At 41.4% G+C, this 25,200-nt stretch overlaps 5 protein-coding genes across 8 annotated transcripts in view; 3 read left to right on the top strand and 2 right to left on the bottom strand.

Annotated features, from left to right (window-relative positions):
- Positions 1 to 1,824: 1,824 nt before the first annotated feature.
- The window catches only part of LOC126602826 (uncharacterized), a 66,814-nt gene continuing 43,438 nt past the window's right edge, over positions 1,825 to 25,200 (top strand). Inside the window, exon 1 of the mRNA XM_050269676.1 lies at positions 1,825 to 1,971. The gene's annotated coding sequence lies outside the window, so the exon portion shown is untranslated. The remainder of the gene's footprint in view (positions 1,972 to 25,200) is intronic.
- Positions 8,120 to 11,665, bottom strand: LOC126601744 (NASP-related protein sim3-like). The gene is made up of 6 exons (XM_050268503.1): positions 11,316 to 11,665; positions 10,556 to 10,800; positions 9,558 to 9,761; positions 9,332 to 9,422; positions 8,912 to 9,185; positions 8,120 to 8,822 (listed from the first exon to the last, which is right to left on the bottom strand). Exons 1-6 carry the CDS (start codon positions 11,606 to 11,608, stop codon positions 8,490 to 8,492), a joined length of 1,440 nt encoding a protein of 479 aa, XP_050124460.1. The 5' UTR covers positions 11,609 to 11,665; the 3' UTR covers positions 8,120 to 8,489.
- LOC126601749 (uncharacterized) lies at positions 11,810 to 12,659 on the top strand. The gene has a single exon (XM_050268512.1). The coding sequence runs from the start codon at positions 11,862 to 11,864 to the stop codon at positions 12,354 to 12,356; it is 495 nt and encodes a 164-aa protein (XP_050124469.1). The 5' UTR covers positions 11,810 to 11,861; the 3' UTR covers positions 12,357 to 12,659.
- On the top strand, positions 15,283 to 19,561 carry LOC126601746 (thioredoxin-like protein HCF164, chloroplastic). Of its 4 annotated transcripts, none has more exons than XM_050268509.1 (6): positions 15,283 to 15,566; positions 16,047 to 16,265; positions 16,729 to 16,832; positions 17,018 to 17,357; positions 17,759 to 17,846; positions 19,214 to 19,561. In XM_050268509.1, exons 1-4 carry the CDS (start codon positions 15,396 to 15,398, stop codon positions 17,298 to 17,300), a joined length of 777 nt encoding a protein of 258 aa, XP_050124466.1. In that variant the 5' UTR covers positions 15,283 to 15,395; the 3' UTR covers positions 17,301 to 17,357; positions 17,759 to 17,846; positions 19,214 to 19,561. The 4 variants fall into 4 exon arrangements, with proteins under 4 accessions (XP_050124466.1, XP_050124465.1, XP_050124464.1 ...); XM_050268508.1 differs by having other exon boundaries at positions 17,793 to 17,846; XM_050268507.1 differs by lacking the exon at positions 19,214 to 19,561 and having other exon boundaries at positions 17,759 to 18,064.
- Positions 21,828 to 25,124, bottom strand: LOC126601743 (wall-associated receptor kinase-like 14). The gene is made up of 4 exons (XM_050268502.1): positions 24,818 to 25,124; positions 23,859 to 24,662; positions 23,489 to 23,563; positions 21,828 to 23,204 (listed from the first exon to the last, which is right to left on the bottom strand). Exons 2-4 carry the CDS (start codon positions 24,616 to 24,618, stop codon positions 21,916 to 21,918), a joined length of 2,124 nt encoding a protein of 707 aa, XP_050124459.1. The 5' UTR covers positions 24,619 to 24,662; positions 24,818 to 25,124; the 3' UTR covers positions 21,828 to 21,915.

Raw genomic sequence — 25,200 nt, forward strand, 5'->3', positions numbered from 1 at the left:
ATTTAATTAACAAATGTGATAATTTTGTGTTTGCAATATATTGGACTCATTTATTTATTTAATATCAGTTGGACTTAGATGACTGAACGATTCCAATCAGTAATATCATTTAGATAACAATGGAGGACGGCAATAGTGCCTCAAATGTGAAATGGACCCCATGAAGCATTGAGATGGTAGGAACTAAGAACAACTTTGTCTCACATGTTCATCAGCTGCTCCTGCGTTCATAAGAAATGTCAATCATAGCAATAAATCTGGCTCCAGTCCAAATTTTTTTATTTTGACTAAATTGAAAACCAGAGGCAAACCGATCCGTCCAGTCGAGTGGCGATAACCAGGTCCAAACCCTGGCTTAAATGGCCACCCCGATGTTGAAAATGAGGTGGAAATGGAAACGAAATACGTTACGTAAGTATAAGCTTAAAATCAACAACAACAACAACAACAAAGCCTTTTCCCACTAAGTGGGGTCGGCTATATGAATCCTAGAACGCCATTGCGCTCATTTGTGTCATGTCCTCCGTTAGATCCAAGTACTCAAGTCTTTTCTTAGGGTCTCTTCCAAAGTTTTCCTAGGTCTTCCTCTACTCCTTCGGCCCGAACCTCTGTCCCGTAGTCACATTTTCGAACCGGAGCGTCAGTAGGCATTCTTTGCACATGTCCAAACCACCGGAACCGATTTTCTCTCATATTTCCTTCAATTTTGGCTACTCCTACTTTATCTCGGATATCCTAATTCCCAATCTTATCCTTTCTCGTGTGCCCATACATCCCACGAAGCATCATCATCTCCGCTACACCCATTTTGTGTACGTTGATGCTTCACTGCCCAACATTCTGTGCCATACAACATCGCTGGCCTTATTGCCGTCCTATAAAATTTTCACTTGAGCTTCAGTGGCCTACGACGGTCACACAACACACCGGATGCACTCTTACACTTCATCCATCCAGCTTGTATTCTATGGTTGAGATCTCCATCTAATTCTCCGTTCTCTTGCAAAATAGATCCTAGGTAGCGAAAACGATCACTTTTTGTGATCTTCGCTAGATTGCTCCGGTCATTAGTGTGGATAAGTATATAAATGGATAGAGATAGGAAAGCAAACACAAGATGTACGTGGTTCACCCAGATTGGCTACATCCACGGAATAGAGGAGTTCTCATTAATTGTGAAGGGTTTACACAAGTACATAGGTTCAAGCTCTCCTTTAGTGAGTACAAGTGAATGATTTAGTACAAATGACATTAGGAAATATTGTGGGAGAATGATCTCGTAGCCACGAAACTTCTAAGTACCGGAGTGTGGTATCGTCTTGACTTGCCTTATCTGTCTCATAGGTAGATGTGGCATCTTCTCTGGAAGTACTCTTCCTCCATCCAGGGGTGGTATCTGTAACTGGTGGAGATGCACAAGGTAATGTATCAATTTCACTTGAAGCTTACTTGTAGTTTCATGCTTGGTCAAGCGAGATACAAACCATGTAGTAGAAGTCCCCCAAGTCGCCGAGCTGGGGGATCTGCTGAAAGAGGTGACAAACAAGGTAAGCAATCAGAGCTCCGGCTGATTGTTCACATTCTCCCTATCTTGCAGGCAGCATGAAGGATAAAGAGAAGAAAAATGAGGAGAGATGATATGGGATACTTTTGCTTTTGAAGAAGTAACTTTCCACAGGCTTATTCTTGAACTGGGCTGGAGGGTTTTCTGGTTTCCTCCAGAGTATAAGGTCGACTGAAGAATTTGAGGGTCAAAACAAGTCCATCAAATCTAGAGTACGTTCGACCCTGCTGATATGGGATACTTTTGCTTTTGATAGAGTAGTGGATGTATCGGCACGTGTGCTGTTACGCTTGTCTCCACATGCTTCCTTGTATCCTTCTCACTTGCCCTATATGTTCCTCAGGCAGATGCGGTATCTTCCCTGGAAGCATAAGATGTTGAAGATGAGTACTCGAGAGCAATGCCAGGTAAGTAATCAGGTAAGGGGTTCCAGGCAGTCAGTTCCTGGCTGGAAGCTTGATTCCAAGTGCTGACTGATTGCTCTCTTTCTCCTTGTCTTGCAGGTAAGAACAAGGCCAAAGGAAAAGACAGAGAAAAAGCATGATATGGGATACTCTTGCTTTTAACCCTGATGATATGAGATATTCTTGCTCTAGTATAGCTTGTTTACAGAGGTATTATCGGGGGGAAAGAAAGCTGAATATTTCGAAAGGCTTTGTTGGGAGTGCCCTCTCAGATAAGAGAAAGGGTTGAGCATTTTTGCAGGTCTGCCTGTCCGTTAGGGATGGAAGTCGACATATATAGGAGTCTCCCTAACATCAAGTAATAATGCTATTCCTTTACCCTGCTTGGTTATAGCACGGTAGTGGGAGCTGCCAGCTTCACATGTTTTAACTCTGTCAGAGCACTTTGAAAAAGTGGTTTGTGGTATCTGGAAAGCTGATGTTGCATGTGAAGATTATAGACCTGTCGGGGGTCTGGCTCTCGAGATTCGGAGAACGATGCCTCTTCGATTTTTGAGAAAGCAATCCTGCTGGGGGTCTGGCTCTCGAGATTCGGAGAGAGGTGTCTCTTCGATTTTTGAGAAAGTAATCATGTTGGGAGTCTGGCTCTCGAGATTCGGAGGGCGGTGCCTCTTCGATTTTGGAGCAAGCAATCTTGTTGGGAGTGTTTTCTCGAATGTGAGTAAAGGTTGGGCATGTTTACTAGTCTACCTTGCCATGAAGCACAAAGGTTGACACACAGGGACTTTCCAATTATCCAGCAGTGGTACTGTTCCTTTACCCTCTCTTCGATTTTTGAGAAAGTAATCATGTTGGGAGTCTGGCTCTCGAGATTCGGAGGGCGGTGCCTCTTCGATTTTGGAGCAAGCAATCTTGTTAGGGGTGTTTTCTCGAATGTGAGTAAAGGTTGGGCATGTTTGCTAGTCTACCTTGCCACGAAGCACAGAGGTTGACACACTGGGACTTTCCAATTATCCAGCAGTGGTACTGTTCCTTTACCCTTGTGGGTAATAATATGGTAGCTAGACCTTCAAAATTTATGTGTCTAAACTTTGTTAGTGTTGTTTCTTTGCAATTCTTTTACCCTTCTTGGTCAGAGCGATTTAGTGGGAGCTGCAAGCTTCACGTGTCTCAACTTTGTCAGAGAACTTTGGCAAAGTTATCTGTGGTACCCATGAGCTACTGTTGCGTGTGGGAAGTGGGTGATTGAACAGTACGATTCATGTGCTTTCTAATTCGCCAGAAATCTTCGACATAATGCCCATAATTTCCGCAAAGCTAAGTGTGCGTGTGACAGGTGCTGACAAGGCTGGAAAAGTAGGTGCCTCTTCGATTTCTGAAATCGGCCCTCGTGGTCTCTGAGCAGCCCAGCTTTTGAGAAAGCAAGCCTCTTCGATTTCTGAGATCGGCCTTTGTGGTCTTTGAGCAGCCCAGCTTTTGAGAAAGCAAATACCTCTTCGATTTCTGAGATCGACCCTCGTGGTCTCTGAGCAGCCCAGCTTTTGAGAAAGCAAACGCCTCTTCGATTTCTGAGCAGGCGCCTCTTCGATTTCTGAAGTTTCGTCGAGTGCAGATTTTTATAGGGGCTGACATTAAGTTCCAAAGCACACTTGAATATCCACCAGTAGAAGCTCCATTCTTGCACTTCTAAGATCTTGATTTGTCCGACCTCTTCTCTCTTCAACACCTTTGAAAATGTCTGGCCCTTCCGACCGTCGTTTTGACTTGAACCTTGTTGAAGAGGCAGCCCCGCCTTCTCCAGACAACATATGGCGCCCATCCTTCGTCTCCCCTACTGGTCCTCTTACCGTTGGGGATTCCGTGATGAAGAATGATATGACCGCTGCGGTAGTGGCCAGGAACCTTCTCACTCCCAAAGATAACAGACTACTTTCCAAACGGTCTGATGAGTTGTCTGTTAAGGATTCTTTGGCTCTCAGTGTTCAGTGTGCAGGTTCTGTGTCTAATATGGCCCAACGCCTATTTGCTCGAACCCGCCAAGTTGAATCATTGGCGGCTGAAGTGATGAGTCTCAAATAGGAGATTAGAGGGCTCAAGCATGAGAATAAACAGTTGCACCGGCTCGCACATGACTATGCTACAAACATGAAGAGGAAGCTTGACCAGATGAAGGAATCTGATGGTCAGGTTTTACTTGATCATCAGAGATTTGTGGGTTTGTTCCAAAGGCATTTATTGCCTTCGTCTTCTGGGGCAGTACCGCGTAATGAAGCTCCAAATGATCAATCTCTGATGCCTCCTCCTTCTAGGGTTTTGTCCAGTACTGAGGCTCCGAATGATCCCCCTCCGGTGCCTTCTCTTTCTGGGGCTCTACCGACTGCTGAGACTTCTCCTAAGCAACCTTTGTGAAGGCTCCCTCTTGTTTGTTTATTTTGACTCAAGTATATGTACATATTTGTAACTTATCGGGGATATCAATAAATAAGCTTTCCTTCATTTCAACGTATTGTGTTAAATACACCAAAGCCTTCTTCGCTAAGTTCTTTGAATTTTCTTTTGTTGAAGCTTGTATGTTGAAGCTTTGTGAGTGGAGCATATAGGTTGAGGTAGTGTTCCCTTAATTTCCCGAGTGAGGAAAACTTCTCGGTTGGAGACTTGGAAAATCCAAGTCACTGAGTGGGATCGGCTATATGAATCTTAGAACGCCATTGTGTTCTGTCCTGTGTCATATCCTCCGTTAGATCCAAGTACTCTAAGTCTTTTCTTAGGGTCTCTTCCAAAGTTTTCCTAGGTCTTCCTCTGCCCCTTCGGCCATGAACCTCTGTCCCATAGTCGCATCTTCTAATCGGAGCGTCAGTAGGCCTTCTTTGCACATGTCCAAACCACCGTAACCGATTTTCTCTCATCTTTCCTTCAATTTCAGCTACTCCTACTTTACCCCGGATATCCTCATTCCTAATCTTATCCTTTCTTGTGTGCCCACACATCCAACGAAGCATCCTCATCTCCGCTACACCCATTTTGTGTACGTGTTGATGCTTCACCGCCCAACATTCTGTGCCATACAGCATCGCCGGCCTTATTGCCGTCCTATAAAATTTTCCCTTGAGCTTCAGTGGCATACGGCGGTCACACAACACGCCGGATGCACTCTTCCACTTCATCCATCCAGCTTGTATTCTATGGTTGAGATCTCCATCTAATTCTCCGTTCTTTTGCAAGATAGATCCTAGGTAACGAAAACGGTCGCTCTTTGGTATTTCTTGATCTCCGATCCTCACCCCTAACTCGTTTTGGCCTCCATTTGCACTGAACTTGCACTCCATATATTCTGTCTTTGATCGGCTTAGGCGAAGACCTTTAGATTCCAACACTTCTCTCCAAAGGTTAAGCTTTGCATTTACCCCTTCCTGAGTTTCATCTATCAACACTATATCGTCTGCGAAAAGCATACACCAAGGAATATCACCTTGAATATGTCCTGTTAACTCATCCATTACCAACGCAAAAAGGTAAGGACTTAAGGATGAGCCTTGATGTAATCCTACAGTTATGGGAAAGCTTTCGGTTTGTCCTTCATGAGTTCTTACGGCAGTCTTTGCTCCTTCATACATATCCTGTATAGCTTGGATATATGCTACTCGTACTCCTTTCTTCTCTAAAATCCTCCAAAGAATGTCTCTTGGGACCCTATCATACGCTTTTTCCAAATCTATAAAGACCATGTGTAAATCCTTTTTCCCATCTCTATATCTTTCCATCAATCTTCGTAAGAGATAGATTGCCTCCATGGTTGAGCGCCCTGGCATGAACCCGAATTGGTTGTCCGAAACCCGTGTCTCTTGCCTCAATCTATGCTCAATGACTCTCTCCCAGAGCTTCATTGTATGACTCATTAGCTTAATTCCCCTATAGTTCATGCAATTTTGTACATCGCCCTTATTCTTGTAGATAGGCACCAAAGTGCTCATTCGCCACTCATTCGGCATCTTCTTCGTTTTCAAAATCCTATTGAAAAGGTCAGTGAGCCATGTTATACCTGTCTCTCCCAAAACTTTCCACACTTCGATTGGTATATCGTCTGGGCCTACTGCTTTTCTATGCTTCATCTTCTTCAAAGCTACACCCACTTCTTCATTCCGGATTCTTCGATAAAAAGAGTAGTTTCTACACTCTTCTGAGTTACTCAACTCCCCTAAAGAAGCACTCCTTTCATGTCCTTCATTGAAAAGATTATGAAAATAACATTTCCATCTGTCTTTAACCGCGTTCTCTGTAGCAAGAACCTTTCCATCCTCGTCCTTGATGCACCTCACTTGGTTTAGGTCCTTTGTCTTCTTTTCCCTTGCTCTAGCTAGTTTATAGATATCCAACTCTCCTTCTTTGGTATCTAGTCGCTTATACATATCGTCATAAGCCGCTAACTTAGCTTCTCTCACAGCTTTCTTCGCCTCTTGCTTCGCTTTTCTATACCTTTCACCATTTTCATCGGTCCTATCCTTGTATAAGGCTTTACAACATTCCTTCTTAGCCTTCACCTTTGCTTGTACCTCCTCATTCCACCACCAAGATTCCTTTTGGTGTAGGGCAAAGCCCTTGGACTCTCCTAATTCTTTTGCTACTTTTCGGATACAACTAGCCATGGAATCCCACATTTGGTTAGCTTCCCCCTCTCTATCCCACACACACTGGGTGATTACTTTCTCTTTGAAAATGACTTGTTTTTCTTCTTTTAGATTCCACCATCTAGTCCTTGGGCACTTCCAAGTCTTGTTCTTTTTTCTCACTCTTTTGATATGTACATCCATCACCAACAAGCGATGTTGATTAGTCACGCTCTCTCCTGGTATAACTTTGCAATCCTTACAAGTTATACGATCCCCTTTCCTCATTAGAAGAAAATCTATTTGTGTTTTTGACGACCCACTCTTGTAGGTGATCACATGTTCTTCTCTCTTCTTAAAGAAGGTGTTGGCTAAGAAGAGATCATATGCCATTGCAAAATCCAAGATAGCTTCCTCATCCTCGTTTCTCTCCCCAAAACCATGGCCACCATGAAAACCTACATAGTTGCCTGTCTCCCTGCCCACGTGTCCATTTAAATCTCCTCCTATAAATAACTTCTCCGTCTGAGCAATTCCTTGCACCAAGTCTCCAAGGTCTTCCCAAAATTTCTCATTCGAACTCGTATCCAACCCTACTTGAGGTGCGTACGCACTAATCACATTGATAAGTTCTTGTCCTATTACAATCTTGATTGCCATGATTCTATCTCCTACCCTTTTGACATCTACAACATCTTGTGTCAAGGTCTTGTCCACGATGATGCCAACACCGTTTCTCGTTCTATTTGTGCCCGAATACCATAGTTTAAACCCTGAGTTTTCTAGATCCTTTGCCTTACGACCAACCCACTTAGTTTCTTGTAGGCACATAATATTTATCCTTCTCCTCACCATAACTTCTACTACTTCCATATATTTTCCCGTCAAGGTTCCTATATTCCACGTTCCTAAACGCATTTTGCTCTCTTGAACTCTACCCTTCTGTCCTAGCTTCTTCACCCTTCCCCGTCTAATAGGATCAAAGTACTTCTTTTGTGTGTCCCGTGTAAAGTTGATAGGAGCATATGCTCCCAAACAACTTTGAGTGGAGTCGTTCGAAAAGAAGTTTCTATAGCCCCCTTGCTCATTTAACACTGTATTCGGGTGCCGATGGAGATACAGCGACCCTTGCTCACTTATCACTGTGCTCAGGCCACACAGCGCGCCACTTACGGGTGACGCCCTAGCTTTAGCGCGATTTCGTTCTGGATTCATTTTCATAAGGATTCGACGTGATCATGGAGTGCCGGCTGTCGACTACCTGACGCCCTCCCCCTCCTCCTTTATCCGGGCTTGGGACCAGCAATGTAAGATAAACTTACACGGCGGAGTTTATAAGCTTAAAATCATTTGAGAAAATTCAAAGTTGATGAGTTATCACCATATGGGTTTCATAGTCTCATCTCGTTGATCACCGTGGTAACTAGGGATTCACGGTCATCTACCTTTGAATTTAATATCAATGATACAAATTGAAACACGAAAGCACATACATTCATTCTTCACCTCTAACATCAAATATAAGAGTGACTGCGCGAGTGCCAAAATAGAGAGAAACAAAATTTATTAGGGTTTCATTTCGCATTCAATTTTCATGGACTCGGTACAATTTTTCACTTGAGTAAATAGAATTTCAAAAATAAATCCCCATGTAAAAGGACCTGGCAAGATTATGATCCATTACAAACCAGCATCAACTTTAATCTTTAATCGCATGGAAAATATCCCACTAACCACGGCCTTCAAGGAGTTCATGATCTCAATTTCTAAATATTAAATAGTAAGGTACATCACATACAACTAAAACTACAAGTCTGCTTGAACTTAACTAGGAATCCCTTCGCGTATAATCCTGGAATCCAGAATATAACCTAGATTTCCCAATTCTGTTCATACAATTACGGGAATCCACGACCTTCATGACGCATTTCCCTCACCCTTGTCTTGCGATGAATCCAAAGCAGGTTTCTTCGATGCGCTTGATTCTCCCGAGCCTGTGTTCATCAACACTCGCTTGACTCCTCTTCCTACCACACCAAGATGTGTGACTCCAGAAGCTCCATTCGTATGAGCAGTAGATACAGTTGGGGAGTCAAAACCTCCATTGTTGTCAGCAGTTCCCATCCTTGAAGAGCTAATCACTGACGGAGATTCACTTTTCTCAGTGCCTTTTGCCTTGGCAGACACAAATCCCATAATCTCAGCGAGAATGGATTTTGGGTTTGACGCCAGTTGTTGCAGATCTTCAAGCTACAAACTCAATAATGCAAAAATCAGAAAAAACATAAACGTGACTGTCTTCCATTTTTAAAATTAAAGGATGAAATATTATTAGATACCTTCTTTTCCAGATCTCCAGCGAGTCCAGTTAGTGTTTCGATCTCTGCCTGTATATCTGTCACAATATTATCAGACTTGGTCATATTTGAGGAGAGCGTGACACCTGGCTCCAATACAGAAGCAGGCAACAACGTTGTGGATTCCGTCAAACTCCTTGATTCAAGCATGAGCCGCCGCACACAAGACTTGCAGGTTGATATAGCCTTCTGGCAATACAGAATGGCTTCCTCAGGCTTAGAGCCAATCTCTAGACACAAACATATCCGAAAATTTCTGAATTCTCCAGTTAAGGTTGCGAGTCCCTGACCCAGTGGGAACAGGGGGAAACCAGAATAAAATAAAACAAAAATATAGAAAAGAATCTCTTATTAGTAACAGTTATGAACTCAAAGGCTATATGTAAATCCCGAGTAGGATACAGTTCAGCTATACGTCGACTATCAGGCTCAACCAACTGCTCCAAAATGGAAAGTGCTTTCTGGTAGTCACTGAGAGAAGTTTCAATGTCCTCTACAAGGAGACACAATGTAAGGCCAAATAAAGATGTTTTCAGAAGAAATGAACCAAAAATTATAGTGAAGTTCAAGAACCTCTTCAACTACTATACACAGATTTCAATTCAACCAAACTGAGTACACAACAGACCTCTTTCCAGTGCAACTTCTGCCAAAGCCGATAATATGTCGACCTTCTCCAATGTGTCAGCCGGGTTTTTTTCAACAATGGCTCTTGCCACATCTAGCATTTTCCATGCCAAATCAAGGTCAGTTTCATCTTCATCTGCATCTGCTTCAGCCAGGTCTTCATCATCGCTATCATCATCTTCATCTTTGTCTTTTCCACTAGAAACTGCCTCAGAAAAGAAAATGAACTATTAAACTTCATAATGTAATGATAACAAATAATGATAAGTTATTCTCAAAAATCCGTTTTAGGACAGCAAGTATCATCTGACAGGTCTGTATATACCTAATCTTATGTCCTTTATATCCTTCTTAGCTATTTAGACTCTATTTCTCCGTATCTTACATGGAATATACTGTCAAATGAGTTGCTTAATACACACACTAAACAACAATCCAAAACATTGACGATATGATGCTACGATTCCTCAAGCATCTAAACCAGAAGACATGCACAAACACACACAGAGGATAGAAGTTTAGACTTTTACCGGTTCATCAATGTGCAAAACAGTGTCTCTTGGCAGATTTTATTATCTCAAAATCTTTATAGGATATGAGACTCATGATATGTTCCCAAACAGATGGCATGATTCGTTTGATTTTCCAATAGATTTGAGGTCAAAGAGTAGTAGTGGAGTAGATCTGTATGAGCAGCTATGGTACCATCAAGGAGAGGTAGACACAGTGTCTCATGCACATCAATAGTTATCAATGACGCCAATTTTTACAGGAATACATGACCGCAATATCATTACATTATATGTGATGACGATATCATTATACATGTGCAACATTTATGCAAAAAGCAAAGAGCTAGATTGAATGGCTTTTACTTCTAGTTAAGCAGGTTTGGAATTCACTGCTCTATCATTCCACAGATGTTCATAATTGACTGCCAACAGAAATTCACATGTTCTATTAGACAATTATACTCGAGAAGCATCACAAATGACATACCACCATCAGCATCTGCTCCCTCCTGATTACTCAAACTTGCATCCTGTTCAGCATTACTTGAAACAGCAGCTGTGGAAGATTTACCATTTACAACATTCTTAGCAGATTCTTGCTGCGATTCACCCTCCTTCTTGGGTACAGCACCCAATGGATCGGTCTCCTCTTGAGCTTTGTAAAGCAATGCACATCCATATTTATAGTAAGCATTGACACACTGAGGAGCAAGTTCTCCGAAATGTGCAACCCTGCATTTATTCACATAATCAATAGTAATTACTAATTAGCATACCTAACGAGGTTCTAAAAAAGAGAAGCACCTAAGAAAAGTGCACAGGTCGTCTGCAAATTAACTAATGCAGATTATATGAGAGTACAAATAATAGCAAAAATTAAATGAGAAAGTGAATATGAAGAAATGCAATGGATAAACAAATGCAATACAATATAACAGAGTTTAATACCATAACTAATGCATCCTGCGAATTTGAAATTTTTTGAAGCCATGGTTAAACAAATGCAATACGATGTAACAGAATATCAAAATTGAAAAAGCATAATTCATAGTGTAAACCTTAACCGACGGTAAACTGACCTACAGACAACAATTAGGGTTTATGTCTAGGGAAGCAAAATCCACGAAATATTAAGAAAAGCAGCAAAATTTAAAGCATCACAGAGCCCGAAAACTCAATTTATAAGCAAACAAACAGAATGTGAAGTAAGGCAAGCAAGAAAAATCAGGAAAATAAAAAACCCTAACCTGATTTCCAAAGCACGGCTGAAGCACTCGGTGGCCTCGCCGAAATCAGAGTCCTTGACCGCCTTGGAGCCCTTCTCCATCAGCTCGTCGGCAAACTCGAGCGACTTTTCGCGATCGCCATTGGAGCTGACAGCTGAAGCTTCCTCGCTTTCGTTGTTGCAAGTGGACTCGGTGCCTCCCTGAGCTACCTCCGTGATGGTGGCCTCGTTGGACCTCTGAGACTCCAAGGCTGTGTTTTGGGTTAGTGTTTCGCTCGCCGTCGCCGACGCCGACGCCGATGCTTCTTCGACCATCGCTCAAAAACCCTGTCTTTCTTGGCGCAAAAATGGAGAGCGCTCGATTAAGAAAAAAACCGAAATTTTATAGAGGGAAATTTTGTCTTTATCAACCTCGAAACGCAGCGTTTTGTTGCGTACGGGTGTGGTGCACAAATCCAAGGGTATATTCGTCTTTAAAATTTTAAATATAAATAAATAAAAATGCTAGAGGATTAGTTAGTTAGTTAGCGTGTGGTATCAAAATTCGCAAAATTTTCTGAGAGAAGAAATGGCAGCAAGAGCATCAGTACTAGCTCTCCACCAAGTAAGCAATGCGCACCGCACCTCCACCTCCTCCCCGGCGCACGCTTCCAAGCCTGCGCCGCCTCGTGGACTCGCATTACCCGGGCGGAGACAGTTGGCGCTGTCGCTGACGTGGACGGCGGCGCTGGCAGCTGTGGCTGCGAAGGAAGTGAAGGCGGAGGACATTGGGCTGTTTGGGCTGAGGAGGAAGGTGAAAGAGGCGGAGAAGGAAGTGGAGGTGATAGTGAAGGAAGGGTTCGAGGCGGCGGAGAAGGGGCTGGAAACGGCGGAGAAGGGGCTAGAATCGGCGGAGAAGGGGATAGAATCGGTGGAGCGAGGGATTGAAACGGCTGAGGAAGGGGTGGAAGCGGCGTTGAGCTTCGGGGGTTTGGCACAGGCTGGAGCGGTGGCAGGAGCGGAGGCTGTGGGGGTTTTGGTGGCGACTTCGATTGTGAATGGGATTTTGGGGCCGGATAGTTAGTTAGGAATCGAGAAGTGAAAACTCGATTTCGATTGTGTGGGTTATGTTGTTTTTTTTTTTTTTTTCTTTGTGAAATTTGGATTATTGGGATTGTGCTTTAAGTTGTAAACTTCAAGTATCTAATTATGAGCTAATTAACGAGAATTATTGCTAATAATGCATGTAATTACATTATGATGGTAAATTTCGTGATTAGCAACTTGTAAGGCATTTCTATATGCCACTTAGTAATATTCTTTAAGTGAGAAATCTTAGGTTCGATTTTTATTAAATGCAAATTTGAATTACGTTATTGTTAGTCTATTATGAGACTTACTTCATTCCGTCACTTCTTAGCATGGATAGTATCGTTGATTCAAAAAAAAAAATATATCGTTTATTAAAAAAAAGTCTTTAAAGACTGACAATCTCATACTCAACTGAAGATCGTGCTAAAATCCAACTCCTTTCATGCTAACAAAAAAAACTAATCATGCACAAACCATGATTAATGTTTGGGGAAAGTACAAAAAATTACCTTAACTATTGGTTTCACGACACTTTCATACCTTATCTTTTAAAATTGACAATGTCATACCTCATCTTACGAATTTGTATCAATGTTATACCTTCTGTTACTTGGCTGTTTACTTTTCAGTTAAATGCTGACGTGGCTTGATTCGGGGCCCACTTTCTATTAAAAACTAATTACAATATTATTAAAAAACTAAAAAAAATTTATTTAATTTATTTAATATTAAAATAATAAGAAAAGTAAATTAAAAAAAAAAACCTTTGTTCGTCCCTCCCCCTCCTCATCTTCCTACAACCTAGAAAGAAGAAGGAGGAGGAAGAAGAAGCAAAAGAAGAAGAAGAAGAAGAAGAAGAAAATAAACCTTTGTTCGTCCCTCCCCTCCCCATCTTCCTGCAACCCAGAAAGAAGGAGGAGGAAGAAAAAAAAAAAAAAAACTATCAGATTCGATTACCCTCCCCACCCCCACCCCTTCCTCTCTTTCTCCCATGTTCATGTTCTTCCCCAAATCCCCATTCTTGCAACCCAAAAAAAAAAAAAAAATCCAGTTCATCTTCCCTCCGCACCCGCACCCACCCTCCCACCCTCCCTCCCTCCCCCCCCCCCCCCCATTCTCCTTCCCCTATGTTCATCTTCTTCCCCCAAAACCCCTTCCTGCAACCCAAAAAAAAAAAAAAAAAAATCAACCCAGTTCATCTTCTCCCTGCACCCACTCTACACACCCAACCCCCCCGGGCTCAAATCCCTCCCACGCCTGCAACCCAAATCCACCACCCCCCTAACCTAATAAAAATGCCCAATTCGTCCATCCTCCGTCTATCCCCCCCCCCACCCCATCTTCCTGCAACCCAGAAAGAAGGAGGAGGAAGAAAAAAAAAAACTATCAGATTCGATTACCCTCCCCACTCCCCACCCCCCACCCCTTCCCCTCTTTCTCCCATGTTCATGTTCTTCCCCAAATCCCCATTCCTGCAACCCAAAAAAAAAAAAAAAAAATCCAGTTCGTCTTCCCTCCGCACCCACACCCACCCTCCCTCCCTCCCTCCCTCCCTCCCCCCCCCCCCATTATCCTTCCCCCAAAACCCCTTCCTGCAACCCAAAAAAAAAAAAAAATCAACCCAGTTCATCTTCTCCCCGCACCCACTCTACACACCCAACCCCCCCCCCCCCGGCTCAAATCCCTCCCACACCTGCAACCCAAATCCACCACCCCCCGAACCTAATAAAAATGCCCAATTTTTCCATCCTCCGTCTGTCCCCCCCACCCCCACTTGCAGAAGAAGAAAAAGAAGAAGAGAGAGAAGAAGGAAAAAAAAAAAGGAAACCCAAAACCCAGTTCGTTCGCCCCCCAACCCACCCAACCTGCAGAAGAAGAGAGAGAGAGAGAGAGAAAAGAAAAGAAAGAAAGAAAGAAAAAACAGGTAGGGGAAGAAGATGGGTTTTCAAATTTGGGCCGAGAGGGGGGGTTGAGAGAGAGGGAGGGGGGAGGGGGGAGGGGGAGGGGGTTTGACGAGATATGGGGGGGGTGTGACGGGATCTGGGCGGCAAGTTCAGGTATGGGGTTTCCGGGGGGGGGGGGGTTGATGGGTTTTCAAGTTTTATTTTATTTTATTTTTTTGTTGAAGATTAAGCAGGTAGGGGAAGAAGATGAAGGGGTAGAAGGGAGAGAGGGGGGAAGGGACGAAAGGGTTTTTTTTTTAATAATTTTTTTTTACTTTTTTTATTATTTTAATATTAAAAAATATTAAATAAATTTTTTTTTACTTTTTAATAATTTTTTAATAAAAAGTGGGTCCCAGATCAAGCCATATCAGCATTTAATTGAAAAGCAAACGGCCAAGCTAACGGAAGGTATAACATTGGCACAAATTCATAAGATGAGGTATGACATTGTCAATTTTAAAAGATGAGGTAAGAAAGTGTCGTGACACCAATAGTTGAGGTAATTTTTGTACTTTACCCTTAATATTTTGATTGAAATAACATCGATGTGGTTAGTATTGGGTTCACTTATTCAAAGAAGTATTTTGGACAAGGGAGGGTCAATTCTAAACTTGATCTTTAAGTTTAGGCGCAAATTAAGAGATAAAAAAGATCGTGTTTAGAATTTAAGAACGACATTCGTGCATGTCGATTTGAGGAAAATTTGGTGAAACTAGAAAAGACATGGTGTGAGCCGAGAGGGAGTGAGGGATGTAGAAGAAATGTCGAGGAAGAGAAAGCAAACATGGTTTGTTCGTTGACAAGTTTTTCTTGATTAATTAGGCTCTTCCACTTGTGACAGTCTTAAATTACAAAATTAATATATTTATCGACACACGCTCTAATAGCGGTGAAAGTATTTACAAGCATAAGATCTTAAATTTACTTACCGCGCTTTGGAGGCTTGGAGCGTGAAAAGTGAGAAATGACTTGAAGAAGTCCCAACCCTTTCTCTCATCCACAAAAGAAGTCAGTTTTCGGCCCACTGTTAGAACAGTATTAAAATCAAAAGGGCAGTCGCAGCAGGATTATCTGCAAAATTACAAATGGGTCGCGTGGCTTCAAACCCGGTTAGCCTCCATAGATCCCGGCCATGTTTCCAAACTCCTCGACTTCACCACTACGTTAAGCCCACTCTCCACTTCCCAAACCACCACCGCCGATTTCCGACCGTTTCTTGCCAGCAAACCCCCAACCCACCTGACCCCTCCACAACGGTACGCTTTTATCTTTCCCTCTAAAATCTCCCATCTTTTTGGCATAAATCACTATTTCAAGAGCTCCCTTTCAATAATTTGCATATTTCCCAATTTATCCTTACTGGGTTTCAACTGTGGAGTACAAAGTTATTGTTTTGATGGAGAAAGTTTGCATTTTAGGATTATGGAATTTCCATGATTTTCACATTTATATGAAATTTGGGATTTGGGTAATTTGAAAGTGGTTTATTGTCTTGATTTTTGCTCTGTGGGATTGGAAGTTTGGTAATCTGGTAAATATATGCAGCATTTCCACTATTAATAATTTGACAAGCTTCTGTGTTTTTGGTAAAAACTTCCCTAAATTATGCTGCGTGTATTTTGTTGGTTAATCGTTGCGTATCTGAACCGTCGTTTGCTCAATTTCTTGTTCGAATAGTTTTTCGAGTTGAATTTACAATGTGATTGGTGTTATGTTCATCAACTATTCTAATTCAGGAGAAGTCGGTTGCTGAGCCAGGCTCTGTCAGTGATAGCAGTAGTCAAGCTACGACTTCCTCTACGAGCTCTGGCCCTCCGGAATTTCCAAACAAGAATACCAACAGGCAAGTAGCGGTGGTTTCCACTCTTGCGGCGGTCGTGCTTTTCTTATCAGGAAGACTAGATTTTGGTGTTTCTTTGAAGGACCTATCTCTTGCTGCATTACCTTATGAAGAGGTTCGTCCTATTAGTTATACCCTTTTTACTTTGTCCAGCATCATGAGGTGTTGTGGATGGGTCGGTAGGTGGTTGTGATGAGCATGATTGAGAACCTAGACAAGCATATATCCTCAAAACAATAGCTTAGATATTAAGTTTAAATCAACCATTTCAGTGGTGAGATTCAAACATTATTCCTCAACGGATCATATACGTCCTGGAACTTGGACAATGTAGTAATTTGAACATCAGTCACTCTTGTACTTTTTCAGAAAAGCAAGGCACATATTTGTTGCCTTTTATTTTCTGAAGTTTACGAATCGCATATAGACACATCTTGGTTTGTTAATCCCCGTGACTTCAGTTAGCTAATTTGTGTTTTCCAGCATGTATATGTGTGTCAATGAATGTAGACATAATCTTCAATGTGAAATTTGTGCTGTTATTTTCTTACGATCTTCTGTAATTTATGGTTGATTAGGCTCTTTCGAATGGGAAGCCTACTGTTGTCGAGTTCTATGCCGATTGGTGTGAAGTATGCAAGGAATTAGCTCCAGATGTGTATAAAGTTGAGCAGCAGTACAAGTATGATCTTCAAGTTATAACTTGTTATTGCTTATAATTGCATATCTTTATAACGCGTAAATATAGTGAATGCCATTTTTGGTTATTTATTTTTCTGAAATACTTGAGAATCTAAATATCTGAGAGTTCAGTTTCTTCTTTTGATAATAGTAGATTCTTCATTATCTACCAATTCTTGTATGCAGGGATCGTGTAAATTTTGTTATGCTGAATGTTGACAACACAAAGTGGGAACAAGAGCTTGATGAGTTTGGTGTTGAGGGTATTCCACACTTTGCATTCCTAGATAAAGCGGGAAATGAAGAGGGGAACGTAGTAGGCAGGCTTCCAGAAAAGTACCTGCTTGAGAATGTGGATGCTCTTGCCCGTGGAGAAGCCTCCATACCTCATGCTCGTGTAGTGGGGCAGTTTTCAAGTGCTGAAGCCAGAAAGGTTCACCAAGTTCCTGATCCAAGAAGTCACGGATAGGTGCTCACTAATTTTGGAGAAGAACCCATCAGGTTGTTAAAGGAATTACATATAAAGGTAATCAGTTTCCACCTTGCTAATAAAATGCTGTGAATTTTTTAATTACAATCAAGTTTCTAGTTAGAAACCATTTTATTCGTGGAATTAATTAGTTAGCTGAAGCTTATTGAATTGGAGAACCGTAGATGCCATTTCGTCATTCATTAGCAAAGGATTCCATGCTCGGTACCATGTTAATGAACCCCATTATATCTGATTGGATTGCACCAGATGTGTAATCTGATGAAATTGCTCTTAACAAAGGAATCTGAGTTATAACCTACTTGATAGAGGTAATTTTAGTCGATCTCCAGCACTGTATTGGAAGAAGGTTAGACAGGCTGTTGGCGACCGCATGTATTGCTTTTAGAACTTTATACAGTATCACTACTCTAGCTTGTTTTGCCTCTGTATTTCAGGGGAGGCTGAATCTCGATACTATTTGACCTGCAGGTTAAACATCGCCGAATGATACTAGTTGCTGCCAGTCCTGTTCATATGCCTCTTGTGAGTTACTTGGCTTACTCTTGCGACTCAGTTTTCAACTTGCACTTCAATTGTAAAGCCCCGTAGAGGAAGAGAATCCTTGCATTGCAAATTTATTACTTTGCTAAGACATCTTTCATACTATATACCTTACTTGAATAAATTCTTTGTGGAGTTCCTCTACCATATTGGACACCCCATAAAATACAACTAATAGAAATTGATGGTTTTGATAACAATTAAGATCGTGATGATAAACCACAATTATTTTGTATATGGTGACGACTAAATCATCGTTTAGATGATTAAGAAATCAATGGTATCTACTATGAATCTATGATTGAGTATTTGTTGATCACAACTGAGTTGGAGAACCCTTAATCAAATGCAAGCAAGTTTCAATGGTTTGAAACAACCCTAAGTATTGGCATTTAGTTGGGTGAACCATTTTGAGTAGGAAAGCCTTGTGGATGTAGTCTAATCAAGTTGCAGGTTAACAATGGAATCTTGAGTTCTAAAAAACCCTTAAACCCGTATTGACTTGGGAGCTAGGTAGTTGCCTAGTTGGCTTGAGCATGCACATGCAAAGTTCCTCCTTTCTCAGATGTGGGATTCACTCTCAACCAAGAGTATGATCGGTTCAGGAGTAGATTTTTTAGCATATCCAAGAATAAATGTCAAAGTGAAATGTTAAACTTGAATAAAAGTAACTTGAGTGACAATCTCACATTTGAAATTTTTTGGGACTCCAGTTGAACAGCGGCGGAATGTCAAATGAAAGTTATTTATTTTACTTTTCTAAAAGTAAATGGATGAGATGCAACAAATGTATACGAAATCTAATTCCATTAAATTGGAAAGTGGTTAAACTATTACTTGTGGGAGATAGAGTTTGCATTAGATGGAATTGATGCACAATTAATACGTTTAAAATCTCTTTAGTTACATTACTACTTTTTATTTAGAGCTCTTGGATTCTAGGTGTATTAGCATGGATCTTTAGCAATAAATCGAGGCTTGCTTTTTCTTGTTATAAAAACCCTGCAATATTTTGACCTTGCATCACCACCAAATTGTATCCCGACTCTCTTTCAAGTACATCAATGGCAATCAAACTGCAGTTGGTTTTGTTTTGTATGGTCTTCATAGCTCTCTTGGCTCTTGCCCAATGTAAAACGACTTCCCCGCACTCTCTTTTTCTATCTGCACATTTCTGTTTTATTTTTGTTCTTTGATTTACACATTCCGAATGGTGCCACATATAAGAAGTAAATGTGCGGAAATCATTATATGCATCTCTATATAGGCTTGTCAAAGAAAATTACACTTTCTTCTTGTTTTTGATCTTCGATCTTCTTTAATTTACATATTATATTTTAATTAAACAGGCGATGAAGGAATTGGGATTAGTAGCAACAAGAAGGATATTGTAGTGGAGAATTTAAGAGTGAAAGGTGATGGTGAGAATTTAACGTTTTGTTCACAAGAAACATGTAGCTCGGGCACCGGATTGGGTACAAAAATATGTTTTTGTTGCGCTTTTTTCACTATGTGTTGGGATACTTTCGAAGAATGTAAGGCAAAATGCCATCCCTAGCTAATCCATCTCTTCATCATCAACTTTTAGAGATGGGGACTTGTATTACTATTAGGGCTTATTACTTTGTCTCAACTTTGTAGACGAGCAATAAATAACTTGTGATGAGCCCTTTTCAAGGCTTCTCCTTCTACTTTAATTAGGTTTAGTCTACATTAACAACCAATAATTATCTCAAGAATACATGCAATTATCCTTAAAAATGTTATTCTTACAATCTATTGGTACCACCATTTGTATAGTTTCTATAATAAAGATGAGACTCATATGTGTTGGTAGATCCTACGTTCATTAGAGATATGGTATAAATAGATGATAAATGCAGCACTACTCATTAGTCCTTGAGGTCACCACCCCACCTATACATTTTTGCGAACGTATCTATCGTTAAAAGACTTTTTAAATTTGACTCATTTACTCTCCAATATAAACGAAAAAAGTTGGGAGTTATATATGACTTTGGTACCATATATAATCAAATTCATTTCTGACTTCGGATATAACTCTAGGATTAAAAGTGGAACCCCCACATTTAGCTAAAAAAGAAGTTATATTCAACTCTAAAATTGACTTAAACCCTTATATAACCAAAAAATAACTATGCAAGTTGTATTTCATTGCATGTAAAAGCGCTTTGGCATGCCAAAAGCGCTAATCAGTTGGTATTTTAATTGGAAATTAATCACTCATTTGGACTCACTAAAAATATGTTTTATAATCTAAACTAATATTTTTTAGGTTAATATTGAAAGATCTCCTTGCAAAATTCACTAAAATCGGAAGCCACTTGGTTATCTAATTGTGATATGACATATAGACGATAATAGAGTTGTCGATAAACAATGAAATGTATACAATAATAATTAAATGATTTTAATTCAAATGAAATTTTGTAAGGATGATCTTGTAAGATCCCACATCGCCCAGGGGTGTGGATCCTGTAAGTCTTCTATGTATATTCTCATCTCTACCTAGCACGAGGCCTTTTGGGAACTTACTAGCTTCGGGTTCCATCGGAACTCCGAAGTTAAGCGAGTTTGCGCGAGAGCAATCCCATGATGGGTGACCTACTAGGAAGTTCTCGTGTGAGTTCCCAGAAACAAAACTGTGAGGGCGTGGTCGGGGCCCAAAGCGGACAATATCGTGTTACGGCGGAGTCGAGCCCAGGATGTGACAATTTGGTATTAGAGCCAATCCCTGACCGGAAGTGTGCCGACGAGGACGTCGAGCCCCTAAGGGGGGTGGATTGTAAGATCCCACATCGCCTAGGGTGTGGATCTTGTAAGCCTTATATGTATATTCCTATCTCTACCTAGTACGAGGCATTTTGGGAACTCACTGGCTTCGGGTTCCATCGGAACTTCGAAGTTAAGTGAGTTCGCACAAGAGCAATCTCATGATGGGTGACCCATTGGGAAGTTCTCGTGTGAGTTCCTAGAAACAAAACCGTGAGGGAGTGGTCGGGATCCAAAGCGGACAATATCGTGTTACGGTGGAGTCGAGCCCGGGTCAAGATGTGACAGATCTAGTAATGATAACCTAAATATGAACGGACTGAATCATGAAATTACATTGTAGAGTGGACTTAAACGAGTGGTTATTGCCATATTAAAATACTAACTAGTCAGTGGTTAAGTGCTACAACAATATACTTACACTAAGGGGTAAATGAATAAATTAGTTTCAAACTCGTCATTCTCAACATTCAAATGTAAGACCTCTTACTTACCATTGAAGAAGAATACACCGTAGCACTAGTGATGATACAATAACTAGTGTAATGACTTTAGTTGGCAAGTAGAATTTGGTAAAAATAAGGAAAAGTCAGATAGAGATAACATTTGCTAGAGATAAAAGTGGAACATGTGCAATGTACCACACTATTTATTTTGGTAATTGTATCACACAACGAATGCAGGTAAAGAGAGGGGAGGAATATTGGTATTTTTACTTTCACCTTGATCTTGTGTGTTGTAATGAGGTAACAACCATACCTCTATATATAAGGGTTTTCATCCGACACAACCTTACATGCATGGAGAAAAATTTTACCTCCCTACTTTTCCACCCAAGGCTTTCAATGGATGTCACCAAATCTATTTTGGTTTGCTTCATCATATAATCATATATGTGACATTCACACTAAATTTCACATAAAATTAATTTATTAACTATTGTCAAAGAAGAGAATTGTTTTGATGGACATCTATGAAAACCTAAAATGAGTCCAAATATAAATTTATTTGTTAAACTAAAACTCAATGTCTACATTATAGATTTTTAGAGGTGTTCTACACACCTTTTTTTACTTCTCACACTTTTTGTTAATCTTTGTCCTGTGATCTTTTTCAATTCATTCAATTTGACGGTAAAAAATTGAGAGGGTGTGTGAGAGAATCAAAACATAAAACTCAAGGGAGCTCAGCTAGCTTTGAGATTAGATCTAATATATTCATGAGGGTCTGCACACAAAATGATTTCTGTTTTATGACGTCACTTTACTACATTGCCTAATAAGCTATTTGTTGAAGGTGAACTCTGTTCACTTAACCAAGGATCGTGTACAGAAACAGGAGAGCTATCCTTGTCCTCTTCCATGGAAGCTAGAGAGCTATCTACCCTCAGTGAAACTATTGATCTTTGGCTTCGTATACCGGCCTTCTTAGCCGTCGCACCTCCGAATGACTTCTCACTTCCATTATATGGTGATGAACAAGACGACGCCACTGATGATCCCATGCATATGTTTTCCTTCATTGTTGCCCACCCGCTGCGCCGGACAAACTCCAGTTCTTCTGCCACCTCTGTCATAGAAGGCCTCATGTCACTGTGAAAAGCAAGGCATCGAAATGCAAGCTCAGCCACCTTGTTAACAGAATAAAGAGTCCATGCATCCCTATCTGGCTCAAGAAAGGGATCAACTATCTCGTCCACGCATCCCTTCCCAATCCTATCGATAGCAAGTGCAGCCAAGTTAACTTCACATTGAGGTCGAGCAAAATCAACCACCTTCATCGCGGTTATAATCTCTACTAATACTACCCCAAAACTGTAAACATCACTTTTATCGGAAAGATGGAAGTTTTGATGGTATTGAGGATCCACATAGCCCGGAGTCCCTTGTGGAGCCGTTGATATGTATGACGATTCTGTCATCCCAAGTCGAGAAAGACCAAAATCTGCTACCTTTGACTTGTAGTTGTAATCCAGGAGTATATTGGTGGATTTGATATCTCTATGATAGATTGGTGGATTCATTTCTGAATGGAGATAAGCTATAGCATTAGCAGTTTCAGAGGCGATGGTGAGCCTTATGGTCCACGGAAGTCCTTGGCCCCTCTCTCGTTGAAGATGTTCAGATAGAGTTCCATTAGGCATATATTCATAGACGAGGATCTGTTCACCTCCCTCTATGCAGCAACCTAAGAGGCGCACCAGATTCGGGTGGCTCACAGAGGAAAGGAGTTTGATCTCATTCATGACTTGATCAACGCCATTGGTGTCTCGACGGTTGATCTTCTTTATGGCAACCCACTCATCGTTGTGGAGTTTTCCTGCATAAACTGTACCAAAAGCCCCTGTGCCCAGCCTTTGTTTTTCAGCGAAGCAGTTAGTGGCTCTCGCTATTTCTTTATAGGGGAATAATGAAACATTAGAGTTGCCTGCCGCTTCGCTTAGGAGGCGCCTTGCGCTCATTCGGTTTCTCAAGCAAGTTGAACGACGTCGAACAAAGTAACAGAGAAGAAATAGACCGGCCATTAAGAAAGCTCCAGCAATAACCCCTAAGACAAAAGCAAGGCCACGCATGTATTTAGACAAAGCACAAGATAACCAAATATATGAAATTTTATCAAGTACTACCGGTCATATTTGATCAATATCTCAGCTATGCAACAAGGATTGTATCCCCAGTGGATTTACAGTTCACGCACTCGTGTCTTTAAGACTTATCATGTCTAAAAATGAGATACGGAGAAGGAAGAAGCGGAAACAATTTGAAGAGGGGAAAAAGAGGTAACATACCTGAGCATATGTAAATTTGAAAAGGAGAGAGCAGAAAGTTTACCTCCAATAAGAGCACCAACTCTAGTTGTTCCCCCACAGCGACCAGACATGTACTTTGATGGACTGCACTCGGAAACTAGAGGCACGGAAACCAGTATAAATAACGATTAGAACAAAATAAGCCGGGATTGAAATTGTGATGCTATGCACATTTCAGTTTAATTTAATTTAACCCCATTTCCCCTTAATTAATTAACTGTTTGGTTATCTCACAAAACAAACCCATAGAAAAACATGCATAGTGACGTGGTAGCACGTCATTGGCCAAGTCCAAAATCCCCACCCAAACGGAATTGTCTACTTTTCCACCGCTCGTCAAGGACCATGACTACTAAAAATTTCCGAAGAATCAAAATGCCCGGATGACTAACCTCTCCGGCAACCCCACCCGAGATTGAACCCGTCGCCGTCGAACCCATCATTGCATCTACATCGGTACCCTTCCGGCATCCCATCGCCGAGCTTCACCGTAGTACACGTGGCATTCGCATCGCAGTCGCAGGGTCCCTCGACCCACCATCCCAACTCCACCGTCTCGAACTCCAGCGAGAGAGGCCACTCCCCACCCGACTGAACCGCAAACGACCCGAACAAGTTCTTGCACCCAGTCCGAGTCAAGTCCGAAATTCGTATAACCTCCGACTGATTGTGCTGCTGCGACAGGCAGCTGATGTTATCGGCGCTGGACCTGCAGCTCTCTAAATTGAACTGCTTCCGAACGAAATCGGCCGGAATGATGCAGCCGTTTTGCGGCGCCGAGCAATTCTGGAGGAGAAGGCTGTTGTTCCAAGTCGGGCTGAAGTTCGAGCTGAAGAGTCGGGCCACGGATTCGACCCGACGGTTGCATTTTGCAGGGAGGTTGACGAAGATGCCGTTTGGGGTGACGTTTTGGACTCTGAATTTGCCGAGTGTGATCTCGTTTTTGTCAGAACAGTTCAATGGGATTGCGCAGCTCGGTGAGAATCCAAATGGATAGCGAACAGTTTTGGCTGATTTTCCCGATCCGCATGTGGGTATGCAGGAGCTCGAGTTTTGAGCTTTGGCTATGGCGGCTATGGAGGTTGAAAGGGTAAGGACGCTGACGACGGTGATGAAAGCCAGAGACTTTTGGTGGAGAATGTGGAGAATCATATCCAATTGAGATTAAACTGGGTTTTCATCAGTCATCAAACCTTCTGCAAATTCAAAGATCAATCGGAGTGAAAATTTGAAAAAAAAAAATGAAAATTTGAGATTCTGGGTTTTATTAAAGGAGAAGCAAGCTTAAAACTTGAGAGATTAAATATGGCAGTAGGGAAGCCATCTGCTTTTGTAAATGCAAAATCTTTACCTCTCTGAGAGCTTCTTCAATGATGGGGTTGGATTAATTGCTTCCTACAATTAACTGATTGGATATGTAAAGTTGCATGAAATTTAATGGACTCTGCTAATCTGCCTCTTAATTCAGCTATGTTGAATTTCTGAATTGGCAGCTGTCTGCAACTCCAACTCCTAAAACGTAAAACACATGTTGGGGTGTCAAATTGTCAAATGGTTTTGTTTTTGCTGAGATGTCTGCTGCCTCTTGGTGTTTCTGCAAGCAAAACAATTCGAAATGCCTCGGTTTTTTTGGAATAGGCCCGAGTCCAATGGCAATGATTCGAAACACTTTTTTATTTTATACACTATTTCGAAATCCAATAAATGTTTTCTGACAGAAATGACCTTGAAGGC

Source organism: Malus sylvestris, chromosome 15 (assembly GCF_916048215.2).
Source record: "Malus sylvestris chromosome 15, drMalSylv7.2, whole genome shotgun sequence".
In the NCBI taxonomy this organism is placed as follows: Eukaryota; Viridiplantae; Streptophyta; class Magnoliopsida; order Rosales; family Rosaceae; genus Malus; species Malus sylvestris.

What these genes read in the sequence shown, in the direction of transcription:
- LOC126601744 (XM_050268503.1), bottom strand. Translation starts at nt 11,608, where the DNA reads ATGGTCGAAGAAGCATCGGCGTCGGCGTCGGCGACGGCGAGCGAAACA. An exon ending in AGTCGACGTATAGCTGAACT is followed by an intron (nt 9,186 to 9,331) that starts GTATCCTACTCG and finishes TGGAGAATTCAG; the next exon opens with AAATTTTCGGATATGTTTGT. An exon ending in CTGGAGATCTGGAAAAGAAG is followed by an intron (nt 8,823 to 8,911) that starts GTATCTAATAAT and finishes TTGAGTTTGTAG; the next exon opens with CTTGAAGATCTGCAACAACT.
- LOC126601749 (XM_050268512.1), top strand. Translation starts at nt 11,862, where the DNA reads ATGGCAGCAAGAGCATCAGTACTAGCTCTCCACCAAGTAAGCAATGCG.
- LOC126601746 (XM_050268509.1), top strand. Translation starts at nt 15,396, where the DNA reads ATGGGTCGCGTGGCTTCAAACCCGGTTAGCCTCCATAGATCCCGGCCA. An exon ending in CTGCATTACCTTATGAAGAG is followed by an intron (nt 16,266 to 16,728) that starts GTTCGTCCTATT and finishes ATGGTTGATTAG; the next exon opens with GCTCTTTCGAATGGGAAGCC. An exon ending in AAAGTTGAGCAGCAGTACAA is followed by an intron (nt 16,833 to 17,017) that starts GTATGATCTTCA and finishes TCTTGTATGCAG; the next exon opens with GGATCGTGTAAATTTTGTTA.
- LOC126601743 (XM_050268502.1), bottom strand. Translation starts at nt 24,618, where the DNA reads ATGATTCTCCACATTCTCCACCAAAAGTCTCTGGCTTTCATCACCGTC. An exon ending in CGGGTGGGGTTGCCGGAGAG is followed by an intron (nt 23,564 to 23,858) that starts GTTAGTCATCCG and finishes CCGTGCCTCTAG; the next exon opens with TTTCCGAGTGCAGTCCATCA. An exon ending in AGTTGGTGCTCTTATTGGAG is followed by an intron (nt 23,205 to 23,488) that starts GTAAACTTTCTG and finishes CTTTTGTCTTAG; the next exon opens with GGGTTATTGCTGGAGCTTTC.